Source organism: Rana temporaria, chromosome 1 (assembly GCF_905171775.1).
Source record: "Rana temporaria chromosome 1, aRanTem1.1, whole genome shotgun sequence".
Classification (NCBI taxonomy): Eukaryota; Metazoa; Chordata; class Amphibia; order Anura; family Ranidae; genus Rana; species Rana temporaria.
This window is the reverse complement of record NC_053489.1, coordinates 264,071,457-264,092,020: the sequence shown is the minus strand read 5'-3', so window position 1 is coordinate 264,092,020 and position 20,564 is coordinate 264,071,457. Positions and strand designations below refer to the sequence as shown.

The window sequence follows — 20,564 nt, the reverse complement described above, 5'->3', positions numbered from 1 at the left end:
CGTATTTTGTAAGACGCAAGTTTTCCAATTCGGACCCGTTCGTATTTTCGTAACAGTTTTATTATTGTTTATATTGAATGATTCGTAATTTTGTCTAATTTATTCGTAATTTTGTTAGATAATAATTTTCGTTTAATGGATTCGTAATTTTATACTTTTGTAAATACATCGCAACACGCGGCTAATCCATAGTAAGATAGACTTTCTCTTAAGCCCCGTACACATGGTTGGAATTTTTGCCAACAAACTTCAAAATGAGTGTTTTCCATAAAATCCGACAGTGTGTACGCTCCATCGCACAAACATTTTTTCTGTTTCAAAAGTCCAGCCAACTCCCTTTGGACAAAAATCCACGTAAAAGTTTGTTTGAAGTCCGTTCGTGCGTACGAGGCTTTACACAAAAGAGATAAGCTGATTGGCTAAGATATTAAGTAAGATCATCACTCACTAACTACACTGCTCAATGCCCATTCGAAAGAACGATACAAGAACACAAATTTACGAACAGACAAAGAAACGGATTTACAAAACACACAAATGAAAATACGAACATACGAATGAAAATACGAACAGACAAAGGATTTAAAATACGGAATGCAAATCGTTCGTTATAGATGTCATTTTCGTTCTTTTGCTGTTTCGATGTTTCGTATTTTAGTAAGATTGTCCAATCGTACGTTCGTATTTTCGCTTGTTCGTTATTTTGCTTATTCGGAATTCCGTAATTTTCGTATTTTGGTTCTTTCAGCTTTTCGGATGTTCGAATTGATCGGAATGTACGAATACTAACAAATTTGTACGAAAATCCATTTGTTACGAACAGGAACGCACATGTCTAATTGTAAATACATTCTGTTATGTGAATGCAATGCTGTATCTCACATTCTGTTTTTAAAAAAAAGGTCTTTATTGCTGTCTCCATTTACTCACTGAGTCTCTTTTGATTTGATTTGGCCCTTGTTTCAAGACTTGAGATCCAAGTTTAGGTTAATAAGGACTCAGTTTGCTGACATACTGTAAACACCAGAGGTGGCAATGTTACCGAGGTCAGTAAGCAACTAGGGTGGACGGAGGGTGAGATGACGATTGTAATTTAGTCTATGGGAAGTAAGAGAGAAGGGCTAGTGAATGTTCACTGTAGTTAAACCCATGACGAAAATATCTGCATAGCAGGAATTTAGTAATATTATTAGTAATTTAGTAATATTTTAATGCATTTCCTTATCTGTATGTGTGGTTCATTATATGATATTAGGTCACGAATGTTATTGCACACCTCTTGGTGAAGATTGCCTCCCTGAACATGTGTCAATCAGAAACAGGATTTTCCCAGAGGACATTTATGATAGATCTACTAACACATAAACTATAACGCATCGTGTGTTATAAAAAGGTTTCCTGCATGAATACAGTAGTATGTGCATCTGTGAACTGACAGGTGGCGAAATGCATAGAAATAATTGACTTTTCTAGTATATACAGTATGTTTTTTCATTGCTTCCAAAAGTTTATGCTAAACCCAAAAGGTATTTAGTAGGTTAACTGTTTGTGTCTGTAGATAATGACAGAGCTTTTCAAAGTCATTAGAATCTGATCTCTACTGGGACAAGGTCAGTGACTAAGATAGTTGTGCAGAGTTACCTGTAATACTGCAAAATAGCAGACATAAAGTGATTATGATGTTGTAATTACATCAGTCTTTACATACAGTAGCAAAGCATATTTTTCTTAACACATTATGGTCCATCTACATTTGTGCATTGTGGCAACGCTCGTTCAAACAATGCATGGCAATGAACTTGCTCTAAGTGAGATGCATTGTGGTGTTATTCTTTGTGAATGACACCCCCAACATTAGTGACCAATGCATAATCCACCGCAGTACACCACAATTCATAAAATAAGGATCAACAAAAGGTCATAAAGGTTTTTTAATCCACTGTGGTGTGTTGGCTGCCCATTCATAATGAATGAGCAGCCTTAATGTAATAAATATCAATCTCAATGTACATAAATGGGCATTAGTGCACTGAATGCTTAAGGGTGAATGGGTTTTAAATGATTTTTCACACAAATTGTTTTGCAAGGCACAATCAGTAAACTAGCTTTTAAATATAATTTTCATTTTCTAATTTAAACTCCCTCATCTTTAGGGACTTTTTATGAAACTTTGTAATCTGAATAACTTTCGATCAAGTTTTATAAATTAAGGAATCATCTGTTAATGATTTCTTCACCCTCTGTTTGACTATGAATTCTTGTTGAATTCATGTTTGCATGATTGATGCAAAATAAATTAATACAATGTTCTAAACAAAAACTTATAAAGATATTCCTAACTACAGGTTAATTGTAAGCTATTTATTTTAAACATGTATTTCAAATGAACAGCAACAACAGGCCAGCTCGTCAAATGTACTTGAATGTGGTGTGGTGTCATAAAAGAGAATGTCATTTCTCCTACTTTATTTTATTTATCCCCTAGTCCTTGATATCCTTTGCTCGCCAGCTGAAAAGATGATTTCAAAATACAATTATATTATACTTTATGTTGCCAGAGGTGTATGCCCACGTCTTATATTTTATACCTTATACACTGTTTTATCCCTTACACTTTCTTACAAACATGGTATAAAATAGTGATTGTGTACTGTATTAAGTTTATTTTGCTGCTGGGTCCTAAATAGGATGCAGAACATGACATAAATGACGTCCTACATGGCTATTACTATATAAGTCTTATGATATGTCCTTAATTACATTGTTAAGCTTAAAGGGGTTGTAAAGGTACAATTTCTTTTTTCCTAAATAGCTTCCTTTACCTTAGTGCAGTGCTCATTCACTTACCTCATTCTTCGATTTTGCTTTTAAATATCCTTATTTGTTCTGAGAAACCCTCACTTCCTGTTCTTCTGTCTGTAACTCCACACAGTAATGCAAGGCTTTCTCCCTGGTTTGAAGTGTCATGCTCGCCCCCTCTCTTGGACTACAGGAGAGTCAGGACGCTCTCTACGTTGCAGATAGAGAAAGGAGCTGTGTGTTAGTGGGTGTCCTGACTCTCCTATAGTCCAAGGGAGGGGGCGAGCACGACACTCCACACCAGGGAGAAAGCCTCACATTACTGTGTGGAGTTACAGACAGAAGAACAGGAAGTGAGGATTTCTCAGAAGAAATAAGGACATTTAAAAGCAAAATCGAAGGATGAGGTAAATGAAGAAGGACTGCACTAAGGTAAAGGAAGCTATTTAGGAAAAAAAAATGTACTTTTACAACCCCTTTAAGTGAATAAAAAATACAATTTAAATTAACACAAGAGACATGGGACAAATGTCACTATGGACAGGTCTGCTCCATTCATAAATCACATTTCGTTCATAGAAGCTGTAGTACAGTTTATATGGATGGAGGGGGCGGGAGAAGAAAGGGTGGACATACCCACTGTAGTTTGAAACTTTTGATGAAGTGGAGCCAGCAACACAAGATATACAATGTATTAATAGTAAGTAAAAAGTATTTGCTCTTTATGTATGTACCTGATATTCACATTTATTTTATAACGCTACATTAGGGGAACAGAGAAACCTCTGTTTGCTATATTGTTGTACTGGTATAAAATGTATGGCATTTATTATGATATACAGTGCCTGCCGCCAAGAATGTGTTTTTAGCACGACAGCATCGCGCTGATTCTCGGCGACAGGGTGCCGACATCTCGCACTCGCTGAAATAGTGAAAGCACATTCCAGCGAGCGCGTCATAGAAGCGACGGGGATCCGACTTGGATTCCCGCCAATTCTACACGTGTGCAGCGTTTGTTATAAAATCCTGAGGAGGAACTCCCCGCCGGATTTTAAATAAAAATCCGGCATGGGTTCCCCCCTCAGGAGCATATCAGGCCCTTAGGTCTGGTATGGGTTGTAAGGAGACCCCCCTACGCCGAAAAAACGGCATAGGGGTCCCCCTACAATCCATACCAGACCCGTATCCAAAGCACGCTACCCGGCCGGCCAGGAAAGGAGTGGGGACGAGCGAGCACCCCCCCTCCTGAGCCGTACCAGGCTGAATGCCCTCAACATGGGGTGGTTGGGTGCTCTGGGGCAGGGGGGCGCACTGCCGAAGACGTCGCCCCCTGCCGAAGACGTCAGAGGAAACCCGCCGGGGGGTGGGCGCTTTTATAAAAGCGACCCCCCCCCGGCGGTGGAAGAGAACCAGACGGCGGCGAAGAAGAGCGGCCCCCACCCGAAGACGTCAAAGAAGAAGCCCCCCCTGGTAAAAAGAGCTAAAGAAGACAGGGGGTGCCTCCGGAGCAGACAAATAAATTATTTTAAAAACCCTTTTGTCGTGTTTATTAACTTTTAACATTTTTCCTCCAGGTGAATGGGTAGGGGTACGATGTACCCCATATCCATTCACTTAGGGTGGGGGGCCGGTATCTGGGGGCCCCCTTATTAAAGGGGGCTCCCAGATTCCGATAAGCCTCCCGCCCGCATATCCCGACAACCAATGGCCAGGGTTGTCGGGAAGGGGCCCTGTCCTCATCAACATGGGGACAGGGTGCTCTGGGGTGGGGGGGCCGCAGTGCGCCCCCCTGCCCCAGAGCACCCAACCCCCCCATGTTGAGGGCATGCAGCCTGGTACGGCTCAGGAGGGGGGGCGCTCCTTTCCTGGCCGGCCGGGTAGCGTGCTTTGGATACGGGTCTGGTATGGATTGTAGGGGGACCCCTACGCCATTTTTTCGGCGTAGGGGGGTCTCCTTACAACCCATACCAGACCTAAGGGCCTGGTATGCTCCTGAGGGGGGAACCCATGCCGGATTTTTATTTAAAATCCGGCGGGGAGTTCCTCCTCAGGATTCATAACAAACGCCGCACACGTGTAGAATTGGCGGGAATCCAAGTCGGATCCCCGTCGCTTCTATGACGGCTTTGTCTCCATCGCGGCAAGCCAGCTCGGTAATGGCTCCCGAGATGGGGCTCGTAGGTGGTCAATCTCTCCGAGAAAGGGAGCGAGATTGACACAATATCGCAGTCACCCACTGTAAGTGTAAAAAAAAGTTTAATTTAAGTATATTTTAGATGTACTGAACTTCCATACAGGCATTGAGTAGATAAGTATCACTAAGACTGTAATAATTTTATAAATAATTTTAAACATGATATCTGACACAACTATTATTCTTATTTTGCTATAAATATTCCTATAATTAATATTGATTAAAAGGTTACAATTGCAAGCTGCTGATGAGAGAATGATTACAGGGAGCACATTTTTTAAGGTCTACATATTCAAAGGCAAATGTAATCAAATCCAAAGTCATTTGATTGAGGGGGTGTTTAATACAATAATAAGTTGACATTTTTAGACATTTCCATCAAAGTCTGATCATTTGATTGAGGGGGTGTTTAATACAATAATAAGTTGACATTTTTAGACATTTCCATCAAAGTCTGATCAATTTTAGTGAGTACTATGTGATTTCTGTAAAAGCTCTTTTAAGAGTTTCAGCAACAGTATGTTCTGCTAATTTTCCTTTATATATAGTATCTCTCAAATGTGAGTACACCCCTCACATTTTTGTAAACATTTTTATTATAGCTTTTCATATGACAAGAAATTACACTTTGCTACAATATAAAGTAGTGAGTGTACAGCTTGTATGACAGTGTACATTTTCAGTCCCCTCAAAATAGCTCACACAGCCATTAATTTCTAAACCACTGGCAACAAAAGTGAGTACACCACTAAGTGAAAATGTCCAAATTGGGCCCAAAGTGTCAATATTTTGTGTGGCTACCATTATTTTCCAGCACTGCCTTAACCCTCTTGGACATGGAGTTCACTAGAGCTTGAAAGGTTTCCAATGGAGTCCTCTTACACTCCTCCATGATGACAACACAGAGCTGGTGGATGTTAGAGACCTTGCACTCCTCCACCCTCTGTTTGAGGATGGTCCACAGATTCTCAATAGGGTTTAGGTCTGGAGACATGCTTGTCCAGTCCATCACCTTTACCCTCAGCTTCTTTAGCAAGTCTGTGGTCATCTTGAAGGTGTTTTTTGGGTCGTTATCATGTTGGAATACTGCCTTGCGGCCCAGTATCCAAAGGGAGGGGATAATGCTCTGCTTCATTATGTCACAGTACATGTTAGCATTCATGGTTCCCTCAATTAACTGTAGCTCCCCAGCACTAATGCAGCCCCAGACCATGTCACTCCCACCACCATTCTTGACTGTAGGAAAGACACACTTGTCTTTGTACTCCTCACCTGGTTGCCACCACACACGCTTGATACCATCTGAACCAAATAAGTTTATCTTTATCCAATCAGACAGGCTGACCCCCTACCCCTTTAACCCCTGAAGAAATGCTGGCAGAACTCATATATCTATTTCCCAAAGACAACCTCTGGATACAACGCTGAGCATGTACACTCAACCTCTTCTGAGTCCTGTTAAACCACTTTATGGACTTGGCCACCGTGCTGCATCTCAGTTTCAGGGTCCTGGCAATTATTCTTATGGCCTTGGCCATCTTTATGTAGAGCATCAATTATTTTTTTCAGATCCTCAGAGTTTTTTAGCCTGAGGTGCCATGTTGAACATCTAGTGACCAGTATGGAAGAGTGAGAGCGATAACATCACATTTAACACACCAGCTCCCCATTCACACCTAAGGCCTTGTAACACTAACGAGTCACATGACACCGGAGAGGGAAAGTGGATAATTGGATTCAATTTGGACATTTTCACTTAGGGGTGTACTCACTTTTGTTTCCAGTGGTTTAGACATTAATGGCTGTGTGTTAAATTATTTTGAGGGGACAGAAAATTTACTGTTATACAAGCTGTACACTCACTACTTTACATTGTAGTAAAGTGTCATTTCTACAGTGTTGTCAAATCAAAAGATATAATAAAATATTTACAAATATTTGTGGGGTGAAGCTTCATATGACAGGTGGATAACAAATGAAGCAGAGGACAAGGAGGCAGATGCATTTCGCGCAAATGTTAGTGCTTAGTCATTATCTCTGCTAACTTCCATCATCCAATCATATGCATGCAAAATACCGTTTTTTTATTTTCCTTGCATGTGGTTGGGTATTTTTTGCAAAGAGAATTTTGACCACATTCACCAAGCAAAGTGAAAGGTTTTCTTTTTGTAAATCAACCCCAATTGGTTTTCTCATTCAGTAAAGGTTTCATTTTTATACTGGCCCAGAAAAACCTAACTGTTTCCAAAAAGAAACATTTCTTTGTTTTCCTTTTCTTTCTCTCAGGAACTGTTTGGATGTTAAGAACTAATATAAATCTAAGTTAGTTTTCCATAGAAGATGAAAATGTTACATTTGGCGATTGATGTATATGTCACTACTGGGGAAATACTCACCCTCTATATGTTTTCATGATCACTGCAACTAAGATAGAAAGTGATGGGTATCCAAATTTGTACAGTTATCACATATTTCCCCTTCCTCTGGAAAGACTTCCTCTCACTTCCTGTTGTCTATGGGACAGGAACTGAAGGACAATATCCACAATGGGATACACAGTAAAAAACAAGGGTTGCTCTATTGTATTCAAAACAAAAAATAAAAATAAAAAATCAGCTTAAAATATACTTTATGCTGAAAAATATTCCCTTAGACTTTACGTTCTCATTTACTTTGTGTTTTGTGTACAAAAAAAAACATATAAAAAAGAAATATGCACAACAATAATGTGTACTTGAATATACTTACTATCTCCCCAACAAAGCAAAGGACCAAGTTTGTAAGAAGCTTCTGAATGCGGTCTGTTTGTGTCAGTTATAACAATCTGTGTAACTGGTAAGTGATCTTTATTAGAAAGTGATCCAGTGTCATTTGACCTTAAAAAAAGAACACATTTTTTTTAATTAAACACTTGATTAAGCCATGTAAAAGATTTACATAACAACCCTTTCACATATGTACAGTATCTTGAAGCAAAACTCCAGACAAACTGCTTAGTATGAATTTAACTACTTAAGCTAACTTATACAACTAAACCATAGTTTTGATGAATTAATAATAACGGTGCATTGAGTGAGTTTTGCATATATACCCTACTTAAACACTTTATCCCATTATACTAAACCCTAAGTCTACTATATGTTTATACACAATATACTTTATATATTTAAAATATTTAGTCTGGCCACATCCATCTATGTCCATGTTTGGCAACCACACTTGCCGGTAGCAATGTACAGATCAATACAAATAAATAATGCACACGTTGTGTTGTTGTTATGATTGACTTATTGTATTTTGGTACAAATATACAAATATTATATTGTTTTAGGCAGCTTGATCTCTTCTTGTCTGGGTCCTGAGAAAGCCTAATTTTTGGTGAAATGTGTTGACTTTATAGACAGTAGCCTAAGCGCACGTCACTTGAAGTGTATTTACTATACTGTATATATGTCGTTTGCTTTTTTAATGAGCAATGTATACTCATAACACAGAATTTTCCCCAGATGTTTGGGGTGCGTTACCTTCATTTACCTTGATTTTTATCCTTTTATCCTCTTTAATACTATCTTTTTACCTACTGATTGTTGCCTTTGTTTTGGCTGCTGTAGTCTGCTATTGCAGTTTACTGGAGAATTTTATCTAGTTAACACCTAGATTTTTTTTCTCTGTATGATTTGGATGAGGCCATAAAGGTATGTTTTCCTTTTGTTCTTAAAGAAGAACTCCAGGATTCTTCTAATTTATAGGTCACTCTTTCCAGGTTCCATTAAGCTGCTGACAAATTGTAAACAATTGTGGGATACTTTTTTGATGTGTGTGTTTGTGAATGAAGCTATGGGCTGTATATCGATTACATGAAAACATTCTACACAGCTACAGTGAGTCTGAGACACCCAGGTCCACCACTATAGTGAGTGGGGATGTAATTACATCAATGCTTGCCTCGAAGAAATCTGCAGCACCTGAAATGTAACATAGTTCCAAACACCATTGGAAATAAACATCTTCACTGCCTTTTGAGAAAATATTATTTTTTTATAGTGTAGGGAGGTGTTAGCACCCCTGTTGAGCTTTGTATTGTTATCTTTATCCTCATATTTTCATCAGGATAGAAATTATTGGGAAAGCTAACACCTGCCACAATTACAGTGTTTCAAATTAGTATTTTTGGGTTGGTGTTCTGCCTAATATATTGGTTTATGGTTGTGATTACTGAATTAGAGATATACATTTATGCAATTGTATTTTAAACAATAAAACAATTTTCAATTCTTATTTTTTATTTGGCAGCACAGTTTCTGGAAGGCCTTACATTTTTGGTATCCTTTAAACAAATTTGTTTGCTTTATTGAAGATTCTTAAATTGTATTTATCAAATAATGTAAGTATTGCTTTTAGGGCGCGTAGGGCTGGGCTCAGTCAACCAACCCCTTAGCTGGTCTTCCACAAGCAAAGCAGATTAATCTTTCACCACTGTTTCACAGCCATTAAAGAGTAATTCCACTTTCATTGAAAAAAAAAACATTCCCTTCTGGGTGAATGTACATTGCAGGGATTGTAATACAGTTTGTTGCAGGGTCTGAATCCCTTTAGATGTGATTTCTCTTTGGGAGTATAACACCACAAAATAAAAGAGGAGGCACTAGAAGGTGCTTGTGGGGTAGAAAGACATGTTTCTGGACTGCAAGGAAGACCAAGTTGGAAGTGGACCTTACCCCACTTCACACAAAAAATAGATATTCATGTGCCACAGAAACAATAAATGGAGAATCCTCAAACATAGTCAGTTACAAGCATACGCTTTGTGTAAGTTGTACTTTAATGATGTAAATAAATGAACACATACACACACACACACACACACACACACACACACACACACATTTTTTTCACTTTGTTTGTGGTAATTATATTACCATTCATTCCTATCAGCATCACAGTTGCAGTTATGTCGAGAATCAATACAGTTTCCTTCAAGTCCACATGTACATTTTGTAGCATCTACTGATGAACCACTCCAATAGGTGTGTGTTTGGTTAGTTCGTCCAACCCACCAAGTGAATGGGACATTGTCTACAATAGTAAAGAGAAAAGTAAAATAAATGAATTAACCTTAACAATGATCCTTATTTGTTGTAAAAAAAAAAAAAAAAAAAAGTAAAACCTACTGTAAACACAAGTATACTGTAATTAAACACAAAATACTAAAACCTGAAGACATATAACATACCTTTGTTTACTAACTTATAGGACTTCCACAGCAAGATCTAGCAGGAATAATTTCTGAACTGCAACCTCTATAGCTGTTGTTATAGTATTCAGCCCATCTTAATCCATTCAAATATGTAATTCTTCTCTAACAGAAGAAAGGGCGTCACTCACCAACACAGTGTATGTAGATGAATGTGGCCTCAGCCAGTGTCACTCTAGCCACATGCCCCTGACATGTTTTGCTCTGCTCACCGGGCTTGGTCACAAATGTCTGACAAGGTGTTTATCAAAAAAACAAAAATGCTACTAAAATGTCAGACATCCAATGACCCGCTGAAGAAAAAAATACTCTGCCAAAACATGACCATACATGGTAAATTACTTCACTGGGATCCTGACCCTTTGCTTACATGGCTAGGGATGTCACCTGCCAGTGTCCTAAACAACTTATTGACAGCAAGAAGATGTCATGTATAACAGTGGTAGTAATATCGCTATTATACATGACATTTGACTCCCACCAAACAGGTCATTGTTTGGGCATTCAACAGCAGCTACACATTTTAAAAACTACAAACATTTTCACTGTCGAATCCTTTTGATACAGCAAGCTGGTGGTGTACCTTATGCTGTGTATCAAACTCACACAGAATTCCAATTTCCTAGTTACATGATTGGTGGTGGTGCTTGGAGTGGAAAAAGCTTGAAAGAAGGAAGCTCCGAGATATCCATTGAAAAAGCAAAAAAGAGTTAAGACAGAAGAGTCTTTATGGTGAAGAATCTGGTCAATGCAGTACATGCAAAGACATGTACAATGAAAAAGATGGGTGTAATTTGTCTCTGTCAAGGTTGCGAATGGCTGCAGGGTAATGGAAAGCACAACCTATCACTGTCACTTGTGGAGAATAAAACTCACACCCACACAGTGGATGAAAAAGGCCACTCTAAATTCCATGACTTCCCCACTTTACAGTTGTGGCACAGATTTCAGAGGCTGCTATGCAGCATGTTGACAGCCGTAAGTGTTCATGGATACTGGCAGAGCAAAAAAACACAGCTCTCCAGACTGCTTCTCTAATATGTGCTACCTCAAAGAAATATTTGAGGAAGGATGGTCATTCTCAGGCTGTAGGATTCAATGATATCATTTTTGCAGTTGCCAGTCCTGGACATAAAACACCCTATATGTGTTGCTGCCTGCTCTTCCCCCTGCATTATGTAAGGGCAGACAGCCTTTTTTCATATTTGCATGGGAAAAAAATTACCATGGTAGTATACAGTTGTTTGGTTGTCCCTGCTGTGTTTGCAGGGGGAAAAATTGATTTAAATAAAACATTTAAAAAGTTTTAAAACTGTGAAATATGTGAAATAATTGTATATAACATATGTTTATATTAATTGCTGTTTCAGGAAATAGGATGGAAATACCAACATCCCTAGTGCTATAGAATACTGGACTGAACCCTCATAGTGGAATTTTAAAGGGCAAAAACTCCAAGGTATAAAAAATATCAAGCTTTTATTATACATATACGACAAGTCAATTAAAAGTTACTGATGCAATTTAAAGTTCATTAAACGTTTGGATAAGTATGCAAACAGATAACCACAATACTTCTGTCCGTGTGAATCATACAGACAGAGAGAAATCCAACGCGTAGGGGTAAGTGTTTATAGTGCAAAACGTATCCTCTAGATTTAGACATATGTCCTAAATTATCGCATTATGATGGAGGGCGCCAAGGCCTGTGTCAATCCACCCACATTTCTCTGCTAATATATTTGCTGCTGCCAGCCCTTCATCCTGGCCATATAGTTTCCTCCTCCTCGCCACAAAAATTGCTACTCTGCTCCATTGAGGAGGATGAAAGAAGCGCATTAGCTGTCCACAGGACAAACTGGCTACTATTTATCCTTGAGGAGCAGGAGGAAGAGGAAAAACGGAGTGATTTAGCAGCACTCTAAAATAAGTTAACTGTTTTGCACCCTTTAGGAGAAGTAGGGGAATTATGCACTAGCAGCGCTCCAAAAGAAAGTGTCTGTTAGAGTAGGAGGAGTGCAGTCCTTCAGTGCTGACTTGTCTCAGTAAGGTGCCACTCTCACTGAGCTCTGTGGTAAAGAGTCTTGTGTTTCCTCACACAATATGGTAACCAAATCACTTTTACAACAGCTGATATACTATAAAGAAAGTCTGCAAACCTAAATGCCCTTGTTGGCAGCAAATACAATAAGGGCCCATACACCTTGGGCTTAAAAAACATTGCTTCAATAAGAAACTTACATTCTACCTGTAGAAGCAGCTCAATGTTATCCTATGTGTCCATTAGGAAGTTTAGAGGCATATTTTAAGCTCAGCATTTAGAGACAGAAAAAAAACCTTCTGGTTTGCAATTTTGGGAGGGGTTTTCTGTCAGAAAAATGCTCCTTAGTAATGCCTGTACAAGAACACTGTATATGAGGGTTGTTTTCTGATAATAGAACTGGTGTTTTTTTTAAGCCCAGTGTGCATGGCCCCTAAAAAGGCCCACACGACAAAGCTGCTTTTTCAAGTGCTCACATATTGTCCTGACACACAGGGCCAGGACAAGAGGTGGACAGGGGGGGGCGGCTGCCCTGCACACTGTGGTGTCATGTGAGGTTTGGTGGCATCACAAGGTGAGTGGGAGGAGATTTGTGTTGGTTGGGGAAATTTGGGGGGTATTGCTAGAAAAGGTAATATGGTGTGGGGGGAGGAGATTTGTACTAGTAGGGATGATTGGCGGCCATTTGTTCTAGGAGGGGAAGGGGGATTTGTGCTGAGAGGGGGAATTTGGAGTGGGGAGAGAGGATTTGTGTTTGGCGGGGAAATTTGCTTTAAAGTGCACTTATCTTTAAAGATAAACTAAATCAATTACATAATTAAACTATGTGATGCTAGAGTATGATGTTACTGATGCTGTTTATAAGATTCATACTCTTCCATAACACCACTTATTCTACCAAATACACAGTGCTAAAAAAGTAGATGTGTATCTAAATGATGCTTAAATGTTCTGTAACCATCCCTTTAAATCTATTATTGTGCAAGCTTATATTGTCTTGTGCAGTTATTAATTGTAACTTCACCATTCAAATAGCAATATTAAAGTGTCTTGTGGACACTCTGATAACATCACAAATTCATCGTATAACATCCACCTAAGCAAATCTGAATTAAAAAATCAAGTGTATCAGTGCTTGAATAAAACCAATACTGTACTCATTCATATAACATGATTCACCAATGTGTAAAAAAAACAATGCGATATGACCAAAATCACAAATCTGTGCCAAAACTGTCCGTATTAAATCTCAATGTGCAAAAAAATACAAATGTGTGCAGAAAACACAAATTTGTGCAAAATCAGTAAATATGGATGCTCGTTATCCATGCTGTTTCACTTGTGAAGATCTACACCAACATTCACAATCTTTCACCCAATATTTCGAGCACTCATCAGATCCCCAGACCCTTATGTTATAGTTGTCCTACTCGCTTGTAATCATCTCCAAGCCAGATTATCATTCACCAATTATATGGAATCAAGAAAGTATAAAAACGTACACAGTGTAAAACCTTTTATTTAAAATTCAGCATAAAATTTCGGCAGACATTACACTAATGCCCTGTACACACGATCAGTTCATCTGATAAAAACAGTCTGATGGATTTTTTCATCACATATCCGATGAAGCTGACTGATGATCAGTCGTGCCTACACACCATCGGTTAAAAATCCGATCATGTCCAACACGGTGACGTAAAACACAACGACGTGCTGAGAAAAATTGAAGTTCAATGCTTCCGAGCATGCGTCGACTTGATTCTGAGCATGTGTGGATTTTTAACCGATGGAAGTACCCACAGACGATCGGTCTTTCTATAGGTTTTTTAACCATCAGATAATTTTAAAAAAAGTTCCTAGTTTTTTGACTGATGGATAAAAAACCGATGGGGCCCACACAAGATCGGTTAGTCTGATGAAAACGGTCCATCAGACCGTTTTCATCAGACAAACTTATTGTGTGTACGCGGCATTACATTTGTAGGTGCCTATAATAGCACTAAGTACAGAAAGCCTGTTGATTGTATAGAGCTCGGCTCCACTAGTGTCCCTACTGTGTGGGAGCAGATGTACTCTGGTGCTGAATGATGTCACATGCCTTAGCCAGGGACGTTTTATGCTTCAGATGTTATCAGAGGACGAAATGCATAGGGTGTGGCTAAGGCATGGGACATTACCTCACACCAAAGAGCGTCTGCTTATATACAGCAGTAGATGCTCCTGCATACACTGGAGTAACACCATCTTGGCCCGGCCAATAAAAACGGACAGAGATTTATACCCAGAAGCTGACTGGCCAAAAATGTCATTAACTGGCAGAGAGCTCCAGGACACCGTAGTGCTAGAGTGAAGGAAAGTATATTTCCGCTTTAGGTTTTGTACAATTTTAGATTTAAAGGGACATTTCCATATAAGCACAGTTTAGATACCAAATTACATTTTAGCACTGTATATTTGATAGGATATTTTGCAAAGTTAGGAATATTCTTTTATTTTTACACTAGAATTATACTTTAAGATATGTCTCATTTTTATAACTATATCATATTTAGTATACAGCATATCCAAAGATCCTGTATAAAATTGGATACACAGGATTTGCAATCTTTCTGGATACATTGCAGATTTATTCTAAATTCAGGGATGCTCTGAAAAATAACCGAATTTTTCATTATTGCCAAATATTTTACTTTTATTAGTGGGAAAGAGCACTAGAAGCCTGCTTACTCACTGAGGCATGATATTAGAACCATTTATCTTCAAGCACTCGTGTCTACATTTTAAAAACTAAAGGTGAAAACAAAGTGGTACCCCAAGAGTAAACATCTATTTTCACTAATAAATGTATATACTTATATATATAAACATATGTTTTTAAATACAAATTAAATCAATTTAAAGAATAACTTCAATGCAAGTATTGAGCAATTTTGCTTTGTATTAGCTTTTTAAATATACTTACAACATAAGATTGCAGTCATTCATGCTAAAGATAAAGTTCACTTTTACAGAATATAATTTTATACTGCAGAGCAGCTGCATTGGTCATTATATTACAATCAAGGATAGCAATTTACTTCTGTGGCATTGAGTGCTGGTTCACATATGTGCACTCTGCGAGTTTACATGTGATTCACATTGCACCGCAGTGCAAATCACATATGATGTCCGTGTGATGCCATTTCAGCCATACAGATAGTATGGCTGATATCACATCGCATTCGGAACAAACTCGTTCAGGACCCTTTTTTTGGTCCGCACCAAAGGCTCTCTGCTCTCAGGGACAAATTTATTTTGCGCAATGAAGAAACCCTCCACACATTTTCTGTTATCAGCAACTTGTATTACTAAGAAGATCCAAAAGAGGAGACTAGAGACAGAGCTTTAGCATAAAACTAAGCATGTGCTTTTTTTCCTCCATGTATATTAAAGTTTTTATTCTTACAATTGCATGTAACAATGAGATGTTATATTCTTTTTAATAATCTACGGTATGCAATGGATTAAAGCAACAAGTGTCTTATATGTATTTGTGTCAATGCAAGATAGTTTTTCTCTGAGTACTAATAACATTTTAAATAAGGTAACAACTTCATGAGATGCATATGTAGGAATGAATCTGCCCCCTTTTTGCCCTACTGTTTGATTTCGATTTTGTCCTAAGATGGATAAACATTCCTTAAAGCGGTCCTCCACCCTAAAGTGAAGTCCCGCTGATCGGAACCCTCCCCCCCTCCGGTGTCACATTTGACACCTTTCAGGGGGGAGGGGGGTGCAGACACCTGTCTAAAGACAGGTATTTGCACCCACTTCCGGCCACACGCTACGGGCGAAAGACGGGCATTCCGTCACATCCCGTCTGTCGCCCGTTGTGTGCTGGGAACACTCGGCTCCCAGCACACAGCGTGTGAGCCAATCGGCGGGCGCAGCGCGACTCGCGCATGCGCCGTAGGGAACCGGGCAGTGAAGCCGCAGCGCTTCACTTCCTGGTTCCCTCACCGTGGATGGAGGGGGGAGCAGCAGGGTGACGAGCGATCGGCTCATCCTCTGCTGCGATCACCGCTGGACTCCAGGACAGGTAAGTGTCCTTATATTAAAAGTCAGCAGCTGCAGTATTTGTAGCTGCTAGCTTTTAATATATTGTTTTAGTGGCACATCCGCTTTAAGTTTGTGCTACATCATGTGTTTATATCTGCTTTATGGATAACTGATTTAGAGATAATATATCAATTTGTTTATTGAGAAAAGAAAAGGGTTGATTTAATATTGATGAAAATAGTTCTGTGTAAGTCAGAAGTGACAAAATAGTGTTTTTTTTTATCATTTTACAAAACTAAAGAAGGTAAATGCTTTTACAGTTCATGAATGTGCTCTTTATAAGAGTATAATTAAAAGTGTGGGGATGCAAAAATTTGTCTTCTGTGGGAAGTGTTTAGAATCGAATGGACCTGCTCAAGTCTAACCTAGACTAAGTAATTAGGGATGAACTTCGAGTTCGATTCAAACTCATGTTCGACGCAAACATTGCCTCACATTAGAACCTGCGAACAGACCAAAAGTTTGTGTGAACTTTAGAATCCCGTTAAAGTCTATGGGATTTGAACGTTTGAAAGTGCTAATTTTAAAGGCTAATATGCAAGTTATTGTCCTAAAAAGTGTTTGGGGACCTGGGTCCTGCCCCAGGGGACATGTACTAATGCAAAAAAAAGTTTTAAAAACTGACGTTTTTTCGGGAGCAGTGATTTTAATAATGCTTAAAGTGAAATAATAAAAGTGAAATTCCTTTAAATTTCGTACCGGGGGGGTGTATAGTATGCCTGTGAAGTAGCGCTTGTTTCCCATGCTTAGAACTGTCCCTGCACAAAGTATCATTTCTGAAGGGAAAAAGAGTCATTTAAAATCACTTGCGGCTATAATGAATTGTCGGCTCCCGGCAATGCAGAGAAAAGTCACAGACCCCCAAATCATCCTTCCAATGTTGAGGGCATGTGGCCTGGTATGGTTCAGGAGCGGGGGCCGCTCTCTCATCCCCCCCTCTTTTCCTGCGGCCTGCCAGGTTGCGTGCTAGGATAAAGGGTCTGGTGTGGATTTTTGGGGGGAACTCCACGCCATTTTTTTTATTTGGGGTGGAGTTCCCCTTAAAATCCATACCAGACCTAAAGGGTCTGGTAATTGAATTTGGGGGACCCCCATGCATTTTTTTTATTTTTATGAATGACTTTTTTCTGTATTGCCAGAGCCGACAATTCAGTATAGCCATGAGTGATTTTAAATGACTTTTTTTCCTTCAGAAATTACACTTTATGCAGAGACAGTTCTAAGCATGGGAAACAAGTTCTAGGTTCAAAATTTAAAGGAATATTTCACTTTTATTCTTTCACTTTAAGCATTATTAAAATCACTGCTCCCGAAAAAACAGAAGTTTTTAAAACTTTTTTTTGCATTGATACATGTCCCCTGGGACAGGACCCAGGTCCACAAACACTTTTTAGGACAATAACTTGCATATTAGCCTTTAAAATTAGCACTTTAGATTTCAAACGTTCGAGTCCCATAGACTTTAATGGGGTTCTAAAGTCCACACAAACTTTTGGTCTGTTCGCAGGTTCTGGTGCGAACCAAACAGGGGGGGGGGTGTTTGGCTCATCCCTATTAGTAATGTATCACTCTTCCAGAATTTTTATTCTAATGCTTACTAAAGGAGAAAGTAAACTGGAGATTCTCCAATGTATCCAATTGGTTGGGTCGCATTTCCTGTGAAGAGTGGATGGAACAAAAGTTTCCGCCCCTCTTCTGTGACATCAGGAACTGAACTCAATGAGGATTTTGTCACTTCTGGTTTGTTTATTTGCAAGCCATTAACAGTTTGTACAGCGTCCGATCAAACTGATCTCAGTTTGATCAGATGCTTTGGAGGCCAGAGAAGAGGGAGCCAAAGTTATGCAAGCTGAGATCAAAGATTTGTTATTCCCTACCTTTGTGCAGGACTTGCTGTGGAAATCAATGTTAGTGAGTAAAATGTATTGTGGAAGTGGAGGCAATATAATAGGGGTACAGTAATAATAAAAAACTGACTATAAGAATAGTGAGAAAAATATAAGTATCAATGTATGGCAGCAAGGCATTAAGGTAGTAGTGACATAGTATGTACAGTATTATGCAGGTAGGTTGTCTAAGTTGCATATAAAATCAGCAACAGTTCTTGTATTGAGAGGTGGAATCAAGGAAAAATATAATCTTGAAGTGGGTTATTCATTGGTAAATTCATGAGAAAGAGCTTGATTTGTACCTTGGTATAGAGTAGTTGGGAAATAAAGGAAAAAAGAAAGAGAGGGTAAAGAGTTAGAGGATTCAAATGGTCCAATATATCTTAAAACATAATAAAGAACTGAGGTTGGGGTGTAACATGCATGATGTTAACATGTATTAATAAGGCAATGTTAAAGAGTGTTTTGTTTTGGAGTCTATGTGAGCAAAGTGGGAGAGTTAGAGTACTGTAACCAACAGGTCATTGTGCCATATATTGATCTAGAATGTCATTATCAGAGGCTATGATTTCTTCCATATGCACAATGCCATTAACAGTATTCGCCAACAATAATAAGGGTTAGAAGAGGTGATTTACCAAATCGGGGCATTAGTTGCTGGGCAGAAGCCAACAAATTCTCCTGATTCTCCATGGAAGAAGGGACAATAGAACATTTTCTGGGGAAAGTGTTGGGGTGTATCCATACATTTTATTATAAATGTATAATATCTCCAAGCAGTATTTGTGAATTGGGCCTCCTATATGTTCAGGTAGGATCTGTTGGATCTGCATCTTCAGTATGTATTTGGTGTACCTGGGAAAATGTACAGAGGCAGGGTCTTGATAGCATATAGAGGGTAGTTAATATTTTTCCTGTGCATAACTGGAGATTAAAGTTTTATAAGTAAAAAATAAGACTTTTACTCAAATCTCATGAGAGACTGTATGAATTAAATACCTGTTTCATTACCTAATGTACAGATGAGGTACAGAGGATATTGATCGTCAGACCTTGCCTATAGCATTATAGAAAAGATAACATGTACTGGGTGATGTGGGGGAGGGGGGTTCTGAAAGAGAACACAACCTCTCAAAGTCTGTGCATGGTCTATGTGTTAGAATTGTAGGGTGTATAGTTTTATAGAAGACATACAATTGCAGTCATTCAGTGGTTCAGTTGCATATGTAGTTGAGGGTAAAAGTTTCAGAAGTGAAGGAGCATGGTGATGGGCCTGTCATCTATGGAATAACCTCTATTATTGTAAGTGAAAAGGCCTATAATTAAATCTGGGTTGTCAAAAGGGGAGATAAGTGGGTCCAAGAGTAAAGGTAAATTGTAGAGGTTTTGAACAGCATGATAATTCCTTAGAGTAGCGGGGAGAAGGGAAATCTCTTTACTAGGAATGAGCTCCCAGTTCAGTCCAAACACAGGTTCAGACCGAACCTTGCTTGTTCAGGTGCTTATCCAAACTACTTTCAGCCTGTTCAGCAGGAGCCAAAAATAATATATAGTAGTGGGGTTTTCTCCTGCTACTATATATAACAGCTTCCTTCTTTGGCTGTCAATGGTTGATAAGAAAACAGTGAGTACCTACACCTTCTGCATTTTTCAATAACATCACCAGGCCACCTTCATTTACAGGCTTTGAATCCCCCACCATGGATACAAAGTACCTGGGGATAGTTTAAGAAAAGAAAGGTGTGGGAGTTCTCCTCATAATTCATACTAGGCCCTTCAGGTCTCCCAGGACTCCATGCAAAAATAAAGAAACAAATTAGATTTCCCCCCAAAAAAGCAGTCTGGCAGGCCAGGAAAGAGTGTGTGTGTATGTGGGGTGATCCTCCATCCTGAGCCATACCAAACCACATACCCTCAACATGAGAGCCCCCCTGGCAAAACACCCTGAACCCATGTTGAAGAGGACACATATCTCTTTCTCACAACCATGGCCCCATGGTTAAGGGAGTCTGTGGGTGGGGGCTGATCAAAATCTGGAATCCCCCTTTAACAATAAAGGGGTATCCAGATACGTTTCACCCTTGCAAATGAGTAAAAGAAAATGTAAACTAAATAAGACACACAGTCTTTTACTTAAATAAAAAGTTCTGTATGGTACATGCATTGTCGGTGACAGTGTGTGTAAAGTATGAATATATACTTAGTGCGCATTGTCACTACATTGTTGCAGTAAAGAAAACCATTTGGAGTATAGTACCTTTAAAAGACCTCAAAAATGTTTTATCA

General features: G+C 39.0%; 1 protein-coding gene across 1 annotated transcript in view; it reads right to left on the bottom strand.

Moving 5' to 3' along the window:
- LOC120941686 (contactin-associated protein-like 4) overlaps positions 1-20,564 on the bottom strand; it is a 466,073-nt gene that overhangs the window by 67,807 nt on the left and 377,702 nt on the right. Inside the window, exons 14-15 of the mRNA XM_040355240.1 lie at positions 9,913-10,069; positions 7,742-7,869 (exon numbers count right to left, since the gene is read on the bottom strand). Coding sequence (XP_040211174.1) covers positions 7,742-7,869; positions 9,913-10,069 — 285 coding nt within the window. The remainder of the gene's footprint in view (positions 1-7,741; positions 7,870-9,912; positions 10,070-20,564) is intronic.